The 15,341-nt window shown below is 41.4% G+C and overlaps 1 protein-coding gene across 10 annotated transcripts in view; it reads left to right on the top strand.

Moving 5' to 3' along the window:
* DNAAF11 (dynein axonemal assembly factor 11) overlaps positions 1 to 15,341 on the top strand; it is a 101,413-nt gene that overhangs the window by 9,387 nt on the left and 76,685 nt on the right. For all 10 annotated transcript variants that reach the window (XM_070221841.1, XM_070221837.1, XM_070221836.1 and 7 more), the window contains exons 2-3: positions 1,825 to 1,992; positions 6,123 to 6,200. In XM_070221841.1, the coding sequence (XP_070077942.1) occupies positions 1,825 to 1,992; positions 6,123 to 6,200 (246 nt within the window). The remainder of the gene's footprint in view (positions 1 to 1,824; positions 1,993 to 6,122; positions 6,201 to 15,341) is intronic.

Genomic DNA, 15,341 nt, shown 5'->3' with positions numbered 1-15,341 from the left:
TCCAGACCTTCACAGCTCTCCCTTGCTCTGTGATTCTCCGTTTTCTTTTCATCTATGCTAACCGTGTGTCATCGTTGCCGTTGGGCAACCTTCCTTGTTGTGCTGAATGAACTCTTAGTCTCTCCTCTCCCTTGTGTGTGTGCGTGCATGTGTGTAAATTATTTATACTAAGGGAGGTCCCCTTATTCCCCACCCCTGTCAACTCATAGTGATTTTTGTCATCTTGCTTCTTATAGTGGTATCCAGAGACCGTGCAGTGTAGCACACAGTCGGGAACTCGGCGAACCAGGGCTAGCACGGCTGCCTTCTTAGCCGTCCTCCAGCCCCCTCGACCTGCCACTCCCCAGGACCCATTCACAGCCCTCGCTGCCTGTTAGTTGAGCCAAAGCTTTGAGCAGCAGGGGCATTGCCCGTATATGGTGTTTTCATCTCTCAACCTCTATGTCTCTCTTGTCCTTCTTCCAAAGAACTGTCATTGCAAGCAGCCCCATCTCCTACCACCAGAACTAGCAAAGGGTCCAGCTAATTGCACACAGAGGATCAAGTTCACACATGTCTTCACGTAGGAAAGGGGCAAACTCCACTTGTAAGGATGTGGCGTAGAAGCGAGGAAGCTGAAGGTGCCGTGAAGAACTGTCCCAGCTGGAGGGGCTTGCACACTTAGGAAGCCTGAGAAAGCTCCAGAGGCTCTTATTTGCTCATGGTGGGGGCAGTCTAGCATAGCGGTTAAGAGGATGTGGTCGGGCACCAGACTCCTAAACTTAAACCTGGCTCCACCACTTACCACCAAGACCTCGGGCAAGTTATTTAAACTCTCTGTGCCTCAATTCCTCAGCTGAGAACTGTAGATAATAATTGCACCTACTCATATGTTAATACATGCAGAGCATTTAGGACAGTGCCTGGCGCCTTGAAAATGGCAATAAATGAGTCTGTCTTAGCTCTTCGGGTGGACATGAAATATTTCTACATTCCACTTAAAATGTGAGGGTTCAGATGGATTAATAATTTTTTTAATAGCGCTGGGAAATGCAGGGCTTCTCCATTGTCATTATGTTGCTGATTTTAGTGCATCCCATGAAGAGGACTCCTGTCCTGTTCTTGGCTCCAGCCACGGGCCAGGGTATTGTCTCTGGTGCCCTGGTGCTGTCCTCGTCACATGGTCCTGACCAGCTGGGGCAGGCCAGCCCGGTGCTACACAGGACTGTTGTCAGAGGGGCGGGGACCCTGATTACCCCTGCTCCTCTGAGCAGCTTTTATTCCTCCTGGAAACAGACCAAGTGGTGATTGCTTTATAAGATTGCAATGCAGAATCTAGACTCTTCCTCTCCTTTCTTTTCAACTTCAGTTAAATGAATAAATATCAGTGGAATGAATGAATGAGCCTTTCCTTTTTGAACAGTGGGAGGTGCTTTCGTATTTCTGCCCTCCGTCAGCCCAACTGTGCCTCTCTGTAGCAAGTTGCTTTGTCCTGGATTTCTTAGCGGGTCTCATCCAGTTCAACGTGATACCACCACAAGATTCCATATCAACATTCTCATGGTCATCACCCATCAACTCTGTGTGTATCCATAAAGCAAAGTATGTGTCGATCCAGCACAAAAAGGACGAAGCTGTTTATCATCATGTCTTCCCTCTGACTCAGCGTGACGTCACAAAAAGGCCAGCAGGAGGCAGCACTTCTCTGATTGCTTTCCTTCTGGAAATCGCTGGAGCCAGAGAATTGACATTTAACTGCAAAGAAAGCCCACTACATTAGTTATGCGATAACCTGACTATGAACACGGGGACGGAGATGTTAATATGTAACGAATTTTCTTTCAGTCACAGAAGATCTTATTAGACGGAATGCTGAACACAATGACTGTGTGATTTTCTCCCTGGAGGAACTCTCCTTGCATCAGCAAGAAATAGAGAGACTAGAACATATCGACAAATGGTGCCGGGATTTAAAAATCCTGTACCTTCAAAATAATCTCATAGGAAAAATTGGTAAGTTTTCGGGACATTGTTCTCATGGTTTCTTTAACATTTTGAGTGGGAGAAGTTTGGAAAAGGCAGTGTCATTCTTAGAGGAAGACAATAGCTGAAACAGAATTACCCGGATAGACGCAGCCGTCCCTCAGGAGTTGTGTATGGAACATTCCCTGAAGCTTTCCACTTGTGGTCAGTCTCCTTGCCCCTGGGGATCGCCATCAAGGAGAGGGGAGGAGCAGTTAAAGGCCAGCTGGAGCGCATTGGTTGACCTGCTCATTTATAACTTGATTTTTAAAAAGTTTAAAGGGAGGAGGATGTAATCCAGGCATTTGTCTTGGGTTTACATCACTGTGAAACTGAAAGGATTGTGTAGGAGTGGAGTAAGTCCTTGTCAGATCACCACAGCCTGGATAGCCAGCACAGCCCTGTGCGTTGAGAATGTGTATGTGCAAGGCATTGTGCTCCATACTGGGTACTGAGGGGGTCCCACAGTGATGCCGGTTTCCTGCTCCAGTCTGGAATGAAGCGAGAGGTGAATGCAGGAGTCAGGGGGATGAAGATCAGTAAATCAGCGTAATAGCTGATGAAACTCTTCAGAGGGTGCGGCTTAAACTTGCACCCAGGTAGGCTTCCTGCTGCTGCCCCCAGAGTGAAACCTGTGCACCAGGTCGCCTGAGGAACTGGGCCACCGCAGGCTTCCGGGCCGGCGCCTGATTTGTGGCGGGAGGAGGTCCAGACTATGCACTCTGTGCCCGCAGGCAGATCCCAGAAGCCAGGAGAGAGGGTGGGACTGGGCATGCCCAGTTCCTTCTCCCAGTCCACCCATCAGATAAGTTGGTAGCTGTCACCCCATCCCCAGAAGAATGAGTTCTGGGGCAGAGAGAAGGAGAGTCACTGTAATGGGGGTCCTGCCACTTGGAAACAGAAGGAGTGTCCCCCAACCCTGGGAAAAGCAACAGTGTTTTTAGTGGTAAGAGCAGGCGCAGGCCCTGAGGTCAGGTAGAGCCAGTTTGGAACCCTGCCTCCGCCACTTAGAAGCCGAGTGAAATTAGGCCAGTCAGTTAACCTGTCCAGTCTTCGTCTTGCCATCTGTAAAAGAGGGATAATAACGCCAACGCGCAGAGTGGTATCAGGACTACAGGAGATGATGTGCTGAGCATTTGCTCACTTGCTCACTCATTAAATGAGAGCTTCTGCTGCTCTTATTAATACTGTCACTTACCCCGTGGTGCCCCGGGCCAGCCAGGTGAAGCTGGGAGCAGGAGGGGGGACCGCACAGAGCCGGAGGAAAAGGGATGGAGTCAGGGTTGAGGAGGCAGCATGAGTGCCAGCCCCCATGGGTTCTGGCGCCGGAGCCCAGAGGTCAGCTTTGAAGGTTCTATTTTAACTTTCCATCGTGATGTGCAGTGGTTCTCAACAGGGGCATTTGGCAATGTCCGGAGACGTTTTTGGTTGTCACAAGTGTGTGTGTATTTGGGGCGGGGCTGCTAGAGGCATGTAGTGTGCAGACACCAGGGACTGTGCTAATCCCGCTGCGATGCACAGGACGGCCCCTCCACGGGAAAGAATTACCCAGCCCGAAATGTTAGTATTGCTGCGGTTGAGAAACCCTGGCGATGTGGTTGCCTCTAGTTTGGTGGATAATTGAAAATTGGCTCTAGGGTTGCAAAAAGCCTAGAATTTGCATCACTTTTTTGAAGATTTATTAAAATTCTTTATATTTCTGCAGAGAATTATTTTCGGCGTCTTTTACTTTACCAGAAATTAGAAACTCTGGCACATTGTTCAATTAAAAAGGCTGTTAGAGAAAACCACCAGCTTTCATGCTTGGGGGCATTAAAGAGCCTTCCTAATTGTAGAGATCTAAAAGAGTTCCCGAAATTTTCGTCTCCACAGCTGGGTCCATCACAATTACTCATTAGTAGCATAGTATTTCAGTCCTTTTCAGAGCTGTGAGAAAGCTTAAATTTTTGCTTCCAAAGTATTCTTAAATTAAACACTCTTTTAAATCCTATTAATGGGAATTTTCAGTGCTGCTCCACCCATAGGCATTTAGGCACTTATTTAGCAAGTGAAACTAGTTCTCTAGGATCCAGACTTGCTCTGGTGCCACTGAGGTAGAAGTTTGCAAAGCGGTTGCCTTTGCAGAAGCTCTGTTCCTCCTTGGGAGATACACATGGGCCGGGAGAGGGCTCTGCGTAGTGTTGATCCAGGTGTGGGCTGAGGACCTTCCGGGGTCCTGCTAAAGTGGGGCCCAAGCCACCCCCCAGACCTACAGACTCAGATCCTGTGGGGATGGGTTCCCAGAGTCTGCCTTTGTAACACTTCCCAATGGTCCCAGTCCTGGGTAGAGCTCCTTGAACTGGGGAGGGGTTTGGTGCCCTACAAGTGTGTGGGACTGGCATTTGGTGACAGCGGCTTCCAGGGTGGTTTGGCTAGAACGCTGACTCGCTTCCTGCTGCCCAACAGGCTCTGTGCATTTCCACTTTTATAGAGCCTTTTATTTTTCCTGATGAATTTCACCCATTGTTCTTGAGGAGTAATTTAAGAAACCCTTCCCAAACTAATCTTACTATTTTTTTCCTACTAGATAGTTCTTTCCACATTTAGAGGGTTATACGTATCACAGACGTGGGGAAGGAAGAGGTATTTATAGTAAGCTGGCAATGTTAACAATAATAACTGTGGGTATTTTTGCTCAGGATGTGGACTGGACCCTCTGTCTGTCATCACCCTTGGCGCGTGGAGCGCTACAGCTCTTTGACCATCGAATGCTCAGAGGTTGCTTAGACAACCTTTTGTAAACATAAGCATTAGAATAATCGAATTGCTGAGAGAAACTTTAGTAATTTATTGCAAAATCCGCATTTTAAAAAATGAGTAAACTGAGGTGAACTGTTCCTCTCAGTTCTATGGGAATGAATATACGATATTTTGTAAGTTTTAGATGAAATATTAGTGGTGATAAGGGTGATGATTATAAATCATCATATTTTGTCTTCATAATATCCCTGAAAAGTGGGCAAAGGAGGTGTTATGTTATTGAAGCGAGGCTGCCCCAAATGCGCTTTCCTGAGCAGGGTTTTCCGCATCCGTGTCCTCTTAGAAAGGGCTGTTCTCTGAAGGTGTGATGTAGGGATTTAGTGCCAAGCTCTGGAGTCAAATGTCCTGACTTTACCGTTTAACCTCGCACGAGTGGATTCATTCTCCGAACCTCAGTATTCTCATTTGTAAAAGGGAGACAACAGTAGTTTTTACCTCATAGAGTGATTATGGGGATTAAATGAAATAGTATATGCAAAATGCTTAGAAAATTCCATGGTGTATAAAAGCACTCAGCAGTGTTAGCTATGGGATTATTAGCTGCTTTTAAAAGGCCCCATCCTACAGCAATTCCTTCACTTATTTATGCTTAATGTTTTCCCTACCGTGGGTTTTCATATTCATTAAAAACGATAATCTTGTCTCGGGATGATTTGGGCTTCGAGTAAAGGAAAGCATAACTCCATGTGGCTTACCAAGTAAGGAAATCTAGTAGCTTACCCAGCTCTAAGTCTAGAGATAGGCCAGTCTCCAGGGCTGGCTGATTCCTTCTCTGTGCTCCAACAGCCACAGTGGGCTTCATCCTAGCTGGTTCCCTCATGGTTGCAAAATGATTGTGAGCATCAATTAGGATAATCCTTCCTTCCTTTTTAACACGCGGCAGGGAAAGAGAAGAAGTCCCCAGGCATGGAGTATAGATCTTTCCCTCTCCTCTGACTGGGAGCACTTGGTGCCCACGCCTTCTCCTGCATCACACGGTTGCCAGGAGGTGGCCGTGGGCTGGTTGACTTAAGCCTGGGTTCCTGAGCTGTCACTAGCAAGGGACATGGGCTTGCGATGCACTGGCCCAGGTTGGTTAGGCCTAACCGCCTGGAGTTGGGGCTGGGAAAGACAAAGCAGAAATGGGTCCATTAGGAAGGACGGAGGGAGAAATGGATGCTGCATGGGCAGCTGACAATGATGTACACGAGTAGATTTGAAAAAGCAACATGGTTTTGATAACCATAGGAATCCTTAGATTCTCTTTATCATTTTCATAATAGGTTATGTAAAAATGTCTTTTATCTTGAAGGTTCATTAATTACATTATTTGTATATTTCAGAAAATGTTAGCAAACTCAAGAAACTTGAATATTTGAATTTAGCTTTAAACAACATTGAAAAAGTTGAAAATTTGGAAGGTAAGGATTTTCTTCTTATATTTTATTATGAGTTAAAATTGAGATTTAAAATGAGATTTAAACAGTTTTGCTTAAACAATGGATATACTTTTCAAATTAACATTTAGCTTAAGTCTTTTGTTTATTATTATTGTTACTATTTTTTGTGTGGTGAGGAAGATCAGCCCTGAGCTAACATCTGTTGCCAGTCTTCCTTTTTGCTTGAGGAAGATTGTCGCTGAGCTGACATCTGTGCCCATCTTCCTCTATTTCATGTGGGACACCGCCACCACGTGGCTTGATAAGCAGCACTAGGTCTGCGCCCAGGATCTGAACCTGTGAACCCGGGGCCACTGAAGTGGAGCGCACGACCTTAACCACTATGCCATTGGGCTGGCTCCCTGATTTTTAATTCATATTGTAAAACTTCAAACAATAACATGGTACATAAATTCAAAACTGGAGGTCCACTTCACCCCTTCCTAACCCAGCCTGCTTCGCAGACGTAGCAGTGTTAACAATTTGGTGTGTAGAAGGTACTTTTGTTTCATTTTGCTTTGTATCAATGGGATGGTACTATGAGTATTATTTTGAAAATTAATTTCTTCCCTGGAATTACGTTGTTCTGTGGTCTCCAGGAAAGGTGGGGGCTATGTAACAGATCGATTCTAACCATTTTTCTGCAGGTGGGCGTTTGGGTGGTTTCCAGCATTTTGCTATAATATGCACGGCTGCAATGAGCGTCCTTCTACATTTCACTCTGTGTACACGTGTAGATTTTTTCTAGGGTAGATACTTAGAAATGGAATTCCTGTGTTTAAATATGTGTATTTTGAAAAATATTGCCAATTGTTCTCCAAAAAAGTAATGTTAATTTACGCTTGTACTGATAGTCCGTGCTGCCACTCATTTTCACACAACTTTGCTAATGCTTTTTATAAGCAATCTTTTTTTTAGCATAGGAAGACACTGTTTTGTAATTTTAGAAATTCACACCTCACATTATTATTGAGATTCCATATAACTTTACAAATGTCTGTTGAATATTTGTATTTTTTCTTACGTGAGTTACTACTTCATATCTTTTGGCCACTTTTCTGTTGATTTATCTTTTCTCTATGTGCTCTTATACATTCCCTATATTAATCCTTTGTTATATATTTTATAAATATTTTCTCTTGTCTACTACTTTTCTTTTAATTCAGTTATGCTGGTATCATTCAAAAGTCTTACATTTTTTTTTTAAACCTAGATTCTTTTTTTTTTTTTTGAGGAAGATTAGCCCTGAGCTAACATCTGCCACCAATCCTCCTCCTTTTTGCTGAGGAAGACTGGCCCGGAGCTAACATCCGTGCCCATCTTCCTCTACTTTATATGTGGGACGCCTACCACAGCATGGCTTGCCAAGCGTTGCCATGTCCACACCCGGGATCCGAACCAGCGAACCCTGGGCCGCCAAAGCAGAACGTGTGCACTTAACCGCTGTGCCACCACACCAGCCCCCTTACATTTTAATATACGTAAATTTGTTAATCTTTTTCTTTATAGTTTCTGAATACAAATATATTCTATACTAAGTTCTAATTTTGATGATTTAATATTTTACATTCAATCTCTCTAATGCATCTCAAATTTATCATGTAAAAAAGGAATCAAAATGTACTTTTTTTCTCAAGATGTCTCTTAATTGAAATATTTGAATCATTTAGTTTTTTTATAACTGAGATGAAACTTATAAACCATAAAATTCACCAGTTTAATGTATAAAATTCAGTGGTTTTTAGTATATTCACAAGGTCGTGCATCCATCATCACTATCCTGTTCCAGAACATTTTCCTCACCTCAAAAGAAACCCCGCATTCATTAGCCTTCACTCCCCATTCACCCCTTGCCCTAATCCCTAACAGTCACTACTGTACTTTCTGCCTCCATAGATTTTCCCATTCTGAACATTTCACATAAATGGAATCACACAATTTTGTGGTCTTTTGTGTCTGACTTCTTAACGTAACGTTTTCAGGATGCATCCACATTGTAATGCGTATCAGTACTTCATTCCTTTTTATGGCTAAATAATATTCCATTGTGTGGGTAAACCACATTTTCTTTTTTACCCATTCATTAGTTGATGGACATTTGGGTTGTTTCCACTTTTGGTTATTATGAATCAAACTGCTATGAACATTACTATACAAATTTTTGTGTGAACGTATGTTTTTAATTAATTTAGTGTATATCCAGGAATAGAATCGCTGGGTCATTTGGTAGCTCTGTGTTTAATTTCTTGAAGAACTGCTCAACTGTTTTCCAAAGTAGTTGCACCTTTTTACATTCCTACCAGCAATTTATGAGGGCTCGAATTTCTCCATGTCCCCGCCAACACCTGATATTTTCTGTTTTTATTTATTTACTTTTGATAGTAGCCATCCTAGTGGGTGTAAGTGGTATCTCATTGTGGTTCTTATTTGCATTTGCTTAATGACTAATGAGATTGGGCATTTTTTATGTCTTTATTGACCATTTTTATATCTTCTTTGGAGGAAAGGTTGTTCAAAAACCTTACCCATTTTTAAATTAGGTTATTTGTCTTTTTACTGTTGAGTCGTAAGAGTTATTTATATTTTCTGGAGACTAGACCCTGGTCCGATATATGATTTGTGGATATATTCTCCTGTTTTGTGAGTTTTCTTGTCAACTTTCTTGATGGTGTCCTTTGGAGCACAATTGTTTCCTTTTTAAAATCACTTTATTGAGGTATAATTGATATACAGAAAACTGTACATATTTAATGTATGCAGTTTGTTGAATCTGGACATGTGCATATATCCATGAAGCCATCACCACAGTCAAGATAATAGACATATCCATCACCTTCGAAAGTTTCCTTATGTGTCTTTGCCCCCCCACCTTTTGTGGTAAGAACACTTGACATGAGATCTACCCTCTTAGAAGATTTGGAAGTGCACAATACAGTACTGTTAGCTAGGTACTATGTTATACAGTATACAATTAGACGGTAGAGCATCGTGTATAACTAAACTTTATGCCAGTTGAACAACTCTCCGTTTTGTCCGCTAGAAGCATAATTGTTCTTAAATTTGCCTTTAGTTTTCCTTTCTTGAGATATCTATGTCTGGTTTTACTGTCTGGGTAATATGGGCATCAGAAAATGAATTGGGAAGTGTTTCTTCCTATTCTGTTTTTTGGAAGAGTTTGTGAAGGATTGTTGTTAATTCTTCTTTATTTGGTGGAATACACCAGGAAGTCATATGATCCTGGACTTTTCTTTAAGGAAAACTTTTTGGTTACTAATTTAATCTCTTGGTATAGGCCTATTTGGATTTTCTGTTTCTTCTTGAGTCAGTTTTGGTAGCTTGTGTCTTTCCAGGAATTTGTCTGTTTCACCTCGGTTATCTCATTTGTTAGCATACAATTGTTCTTACTACTCCCTTAATCACTTTTATCTCTGTAAGGTCAGTAGTAAGCTCCCCTGTTTCATTCTTGATTTTAGTAATTTGAGTCTTTTTTTTTTCTGGGTTAGTCTAGCTATAGGTTTGCCAATTTTGTGGATCTTTTCAAAGAACCAACTTTTGATTTTGTTAATTTTCTCTGTTGTGTTATGTTTCTACTCTAATCTTTATTATTTCCTTCCTTCTGTTTGCTTTGTGTTGCGTTTACTCTTTTTTAGCTTCTTAAGGTAGAAAGTTAGGTTATTGATTTGGGATCTTTCTTCTGTGTTTATTGTAGGCATTTACAGCTATAAATTTCCCTCTGAGCACCACTTTACTTCATCCATTCATTTTTGGTATTTTGTATTTTTGTTTTAGTTCATCTCAAAGTATTTTCTAAATTCCCTTGTGATTTCTTCTTTGATCCATTGGTTGTATGGGGTAGTCATTTAATTTCCACATTTGTGAATTTCCCAACTTTTTTTCTGTTCTTGATCTCTAGTTTCATTCCACTGTAGTCAGAGAACATACTTTCTACGATTTCAGTCATTTTAAATTTACTGAAACTTGTTTTATGGGCTAACATTTGGTCTGTCTTAGAGGATATTCCATGTGTGCTTGAAAAGAATGAGTATTCTGCTGTTTTGGGCGGAATGTTCTAAAGACGTTTTTAGGTCTAGCTGGTATTTTTTTAGCGTTGTTCCAATCTTCTGTTTCCTTGCTGGTATTTTCCCGAGTTGTTCTATCCCTTATTGAAATCGGAGTATTCAAGTCTCCAGGTAGTATTATTGAATCATCTCTTTCTCTCCAATTCCATCATTTTTTGCTTTATGTATTTTGAGACTCTGTACTTATGTGCATATATGCTTACAACTGTTTTATCTTCTCGATGGATTAATTTTTATCATTATAAAATGCTCTTTGTTGTGTCTAGTAACGATCTTTGTCTTAAAGTCTGTTTTCTCTGGTATTAGTCTAGCCATTCCAGCTCTTTTTTCTCTTTTTGGTTACTATTTGCATGGTATAACTTTTCTTATCCTTTAACTCTCCAACTGTTTATGTCTTGAGTCTAAAGTGTGTGTGTGTCTCTGTATTTTTTTTTTTTTTTTTGGTGAGGAAGATCAGCCCTGAGCTAACATCTGTTGCCAGTCTTCCTCTATTTTGTACGTGAGAGGCCGCCACAGCCTGGCTTGATGAGCAGTATGTAGGTCTGCTCCTGGGATCTGAACCCATGAACCCCAGGCCACCGAAGTGGAGCATGCGGACTTAACCACTACACACTGGGCCGGCCCCTAACTTGTGTGTCTTTTAAACAGCATGTAGATGGATCTTTTTTTTTTAAATCCATTCTGTCAGTCTCTCCCTTTTAATTGGAGAGCTTAATCCATTTACATTTAATGTAATTACTGATAAGGTAGAATTTATGTCTTCTGTTTTGCTATTTGTTTTCTACATATCTTCTGTCTATTTTCTTCCTCTGTTTCTATGTTACTACTTTCATTTTTGTTAGACAGATATTTTCTTGTGTGCCATTTCAATTTCCTTGTTTTTCCTTTTGCTATATGTTTTTGAGTTATTTTGTTAGTGGTTACCTTGGGAATTACAATTAATACCTTAGTTTATAACAATCTAGTTCAAATTAATATCACCTTAACTTCAATAATATGCAAAAACTTTGCTTTTATATAGTTTTGTTTTCCTGCCCTCCTTTATGCTGCTATTGTCGCAGATTACATCTTTCTAGATAGTGTGCCCACCAACATAAATTTATAATTATTTCTTTTTGCAGTCTTTTCAATCAGTTATGACAAAAGATAGCTATGAGCAAAAAAATAAATTTACATTGCCTTTTATATTTACTCGTGTGATTACCTTTACTGATGCTCCTTATTTTTTGATATGAATTTGTGTTATGCTCTAGTGTCCTTTTATTTCAGCCTGGAGACTCCCGTTAATATTTCTTGTAGGCCAGATTTACTAGCAACAAACTCTCTCAGTTATTGTTTATCTAGAAATACCTTAATTTCTCTACCATTTTTGGAGGATAGTTTTCCCAGATATAGAATTCTTGGTTGACATTTTTTTCACCCTCTTTTTCTTTCTTTCCTTCCCCCCCCCTTCCCTTATTTATTCTATTTCTCTAACTATCTTTTACAATAATTTTCCTCTTCTCTATTTTCTCTGATCTCCCCTGGGACATCTTTTAAGTGGATTTTCGTTGTGCTAGATTCATCTTCCATGCCTCTTAACCTGCATCCCTTGTTTGAACCTCTTTGTCTTGTTATTCTGCACTCTGGGAGGTGTCCTGTTTTAGTTTGCAGGCTTCTATTTTGTGCTTTTATTTTTCTCTAAATGTCTGGTGACTTGATGTCTGATTATAATCACAAAGGATTTGGCTGGCTGGGTGGCTGGTGTGGCTTGTTCTGCAGCCAGGCAGCTGTGTTTCCACATCCATTCCCCTGCCCTGCTGGCGGGGCTCCTGTGAGCTCCGTGTGCATGGCAGGGCATCCTGACTGGCAGGCTTTACTTTAGAGCCCAGGGGCGTGCAGCAGAGGCTGGCAAGCTGCTCTCTCCACCTCATGCCCATCTGCTAATGGCTAAAATCAGGAGGACTTTACTTGAGTTACAGTGGATTTTAGCCTATTTGCCTCCTAATGCAGAAACTGACATTTCAGTGACTATCAAGGTTATATATAAACAAAGACATAAATATTCATCATTAAGTTTTTAATTTTTATCCTCCAAACCTAGAATATCATCTCTATCAAAGTCCCCAAACCCATCCTCAGTGCTGGAATTGAGATGCTTCTTTCCATCATTGCCATTCTTCTGCGTTGGAAATGGATTCCTTGATCTCTCCCAGCTACCACTCTACAGCCCTGCATGCTCATGTGAGCAAATGGAATAACCAAATTTACTCTGTGTCTACGTTTGTGGTTGTAAAATGTCAATCTAAAATGTCTAAGGAATAACTAAAACTCTCGGTTGGCTTGTCCAGGGCTTGTTATTTGTTTTTTTTAAGAAAATATGTGAAAGGATGTGGAAATGTCTGTCTTTCCTGTACGTTAGGTCATCTGCCACTGGAGGGCAGCATTGCCACTATTGTCTTTTTGAGCTTTGCCAACTGGAGTGCACAGTCCACGTCAGCCTTTACCTGGACACTCCCTTTTGGTGCTCTGTCTTGCAGCTCTAATGTGGATGCACCGGGCGCAGGCTAGTTTGAGGATGCGTTTGAGGGAATGGGCAGTAGGAAGGAGGACACATGTTATCTGCTGGCAGATATGAACTTTTCTGTTTCATTTTAAATATTTGAGGTGAAAGAGGAGGCCAATGGATACACATACTCAGCCCACCTACTTGAGTAAATCTCAGTATAATTTTAAACGTAAGTTGTATTTTTGTTTTTTCGTTTATTTACTTGTTTTGCTAGATGGCAAAAAATAGCTAGTATCCTTTTTTCTTTTTTCCTTGTTGTGGATTCATCCAGATAGAATAAAGTGCCTTCTTTTTCCACCCCTCCTCCTTACCCTCCCTAACCTGGAAGGAGAGGTGGGATTTCTGATGGTGTGAGCTCTCCCCTTGGGGAAATCAGCGTCAGTGACCTTCAGACCCTGTGGGACACTGATCTGGACCTCAGAGCGGGAGACAGGCACTGGGACTCAGTCGAAGGAAGGCGTGTCTGCCTCCCTCCACAGGGGAGGCCTTCTCAAGCCCGGCTAGTCAAGCAAGAGTGGTTCTTTAGGATGGCAAACGTGGTTGAAGCTCTTAGCTGTAGGCCAAGTAGGAGAGAAATTAAGATTCATCACTTCAGAAAATATAATGAACTTTTGGAGAGTCCTTCATCTACAAAATTACAGAAAAATTAAAAATATATGAATTTTTTAACCTGTTGGAGTCTTTCAAATGTCAGCCTTCTCTTATATGAAAGAAAAACATAATTAAAATGTCTTCCAGAGTCTCTCATAGTAAACTTAAGAAATACCAGCTAAGCTCCATCTTAAGTAAGACCATCCCAAATATATCTTTCACATTTCATAATGTCAATCTAACATTTTTTGCCAATGTAAAACAAACATACAGACATAGAGCCATAGACTTAGTTATATTTATATATGTAGTTTCATATGCATTTGTCATACAGTGACTGAGTCCACATTTTTATAATTTAATGATTGAATTATCAAGCATGTTGGTGTGTTTTAAATAGTTCCTTGCGGCTTAGTGCGTCAAGTGTTTTTAATTATGTTTGCTATTGTGAGTAGAACTGTTCTGAACAGCTTTGTGCAAATTGCCTGTGGTTCCACTGGAGATATTTGATTGGGACCTTTTCCTCCCAAATGAAATTCTGGACCAAGGGGAAAAAAAACCGCTTAAAAGACTATTTTATATGTTGACAGATGGAATGCTGAAAAGTATAATTATCTCATAGCCTTGCCAATATAGTTAACAATTTTGTCTATACTTTGACTAATTTAATAGCAATAGTGATTATGTTGTCCTTTTTCGCTTATATGATTATTTTTGAAGATGTGAAGTTACTGAATTTCCTTCACCTGTGTAGTAGAATCTGGAATATGTAAAAGTGTTTATTTGTCCTTGTACATTTTGGATATTCATCTTTTTAATAATTAGTATTTTTACCAAAGTAATAAAAGACATAGTTTAGAAAGCCAGAGTGCTGTCTGTACTTGAAACAGCTGTCTGTCAGTGCCCTCAGACCGTAAGTCCTGCTCCCAGAGGTGAATGTAGTAGACTCTGCTTCTTTTTCCTGCTACGTATTACCAGATAATGTACTCATACCATGCTTTATCGCTGTTTCTTAATATTCTTGATATTGACATTTTAGGCATTGTCTATTGACTTCCTGATGTGGAAGATGCAGATTTTTTATTTTTATTTTTTCTTTTGGTGAGGAAGATTGGCTCTGAGCTAACATCTGTGCCCATCTTCCTCTATTTTGTATGTGGGATGCTGCCACAGCATGGCTGGATGAGCAGTGTGTAGGTCTACACCTGGGATCTGAAACTGCAAACCCTGGGCTGCCAAAGTGGAGTGTGTGAACTTCACCACTATACCACCAGGCCCACCCCAAAGATGCAGATTTTGTTCTCTCATGCTGCCCCCTGGGTTCTCTCTTCCCTTCTACCCACCCTGCTTATATTTGTATACCCCATAATGAGATGTCATCATGAGGTATAGGATATGGACCCATTTGTGGTGACTGGTGTTTTGAATTAACACTTTGTTGGGAGGAGAGATGACACTCACTCCATTGCTGACTCACATCTAACCTCTGGTTTTTCTTTTTTTTTTTTTTTTAAAGATTGGCAACAAGCCAATCTTCTTTTTCTTCTCCTCCTTCTCCCCAAATCCCCCCAGTACACGGTTGTATATTTTAGTTTTGGGTCCTTCTAGTTGTGCTATGTGGGATGCCCCCTCAGCGTGGCCTGATGAGTGGTGCCATGTCCATGCCTGGGATCCGAACCGGCAAAACCCTGGGCTGCTGAAGCAGAGCATGCAAACTTAACCACTCAGCCACCGGGCGGCTGCTAACCCCTGCCTTTCTAACTTCCCTCCTCCCACCTTCCTCCAGGCTGGTCTGGCTCTCTCCAGCCGTGCTGTGCTGTGAATTACAGGCACGCCCTGCACTGGGCCCACCTGTCAGGTGGGTGTGACTGCATCTGCTTGTACTTACAGCACCGCAGTCGTATT

Source organism: Equus caballus, chromosome 9 (genome assembly GCF_041296265.1).
Source record: "Equus caballus isolate H_3958 breed thoroughbred chromosome 9, TB-T2T, whole genome shotgun sequence".
Lineage (NCBI taxonomy): Eukaryota > Metazoa > Chordata > Mammalia > Perissodactyla > Equidae > Equus > Equus caballus.
This window is presented reverse-complemented; position numbering and strand designations above follow the sequence as displayed.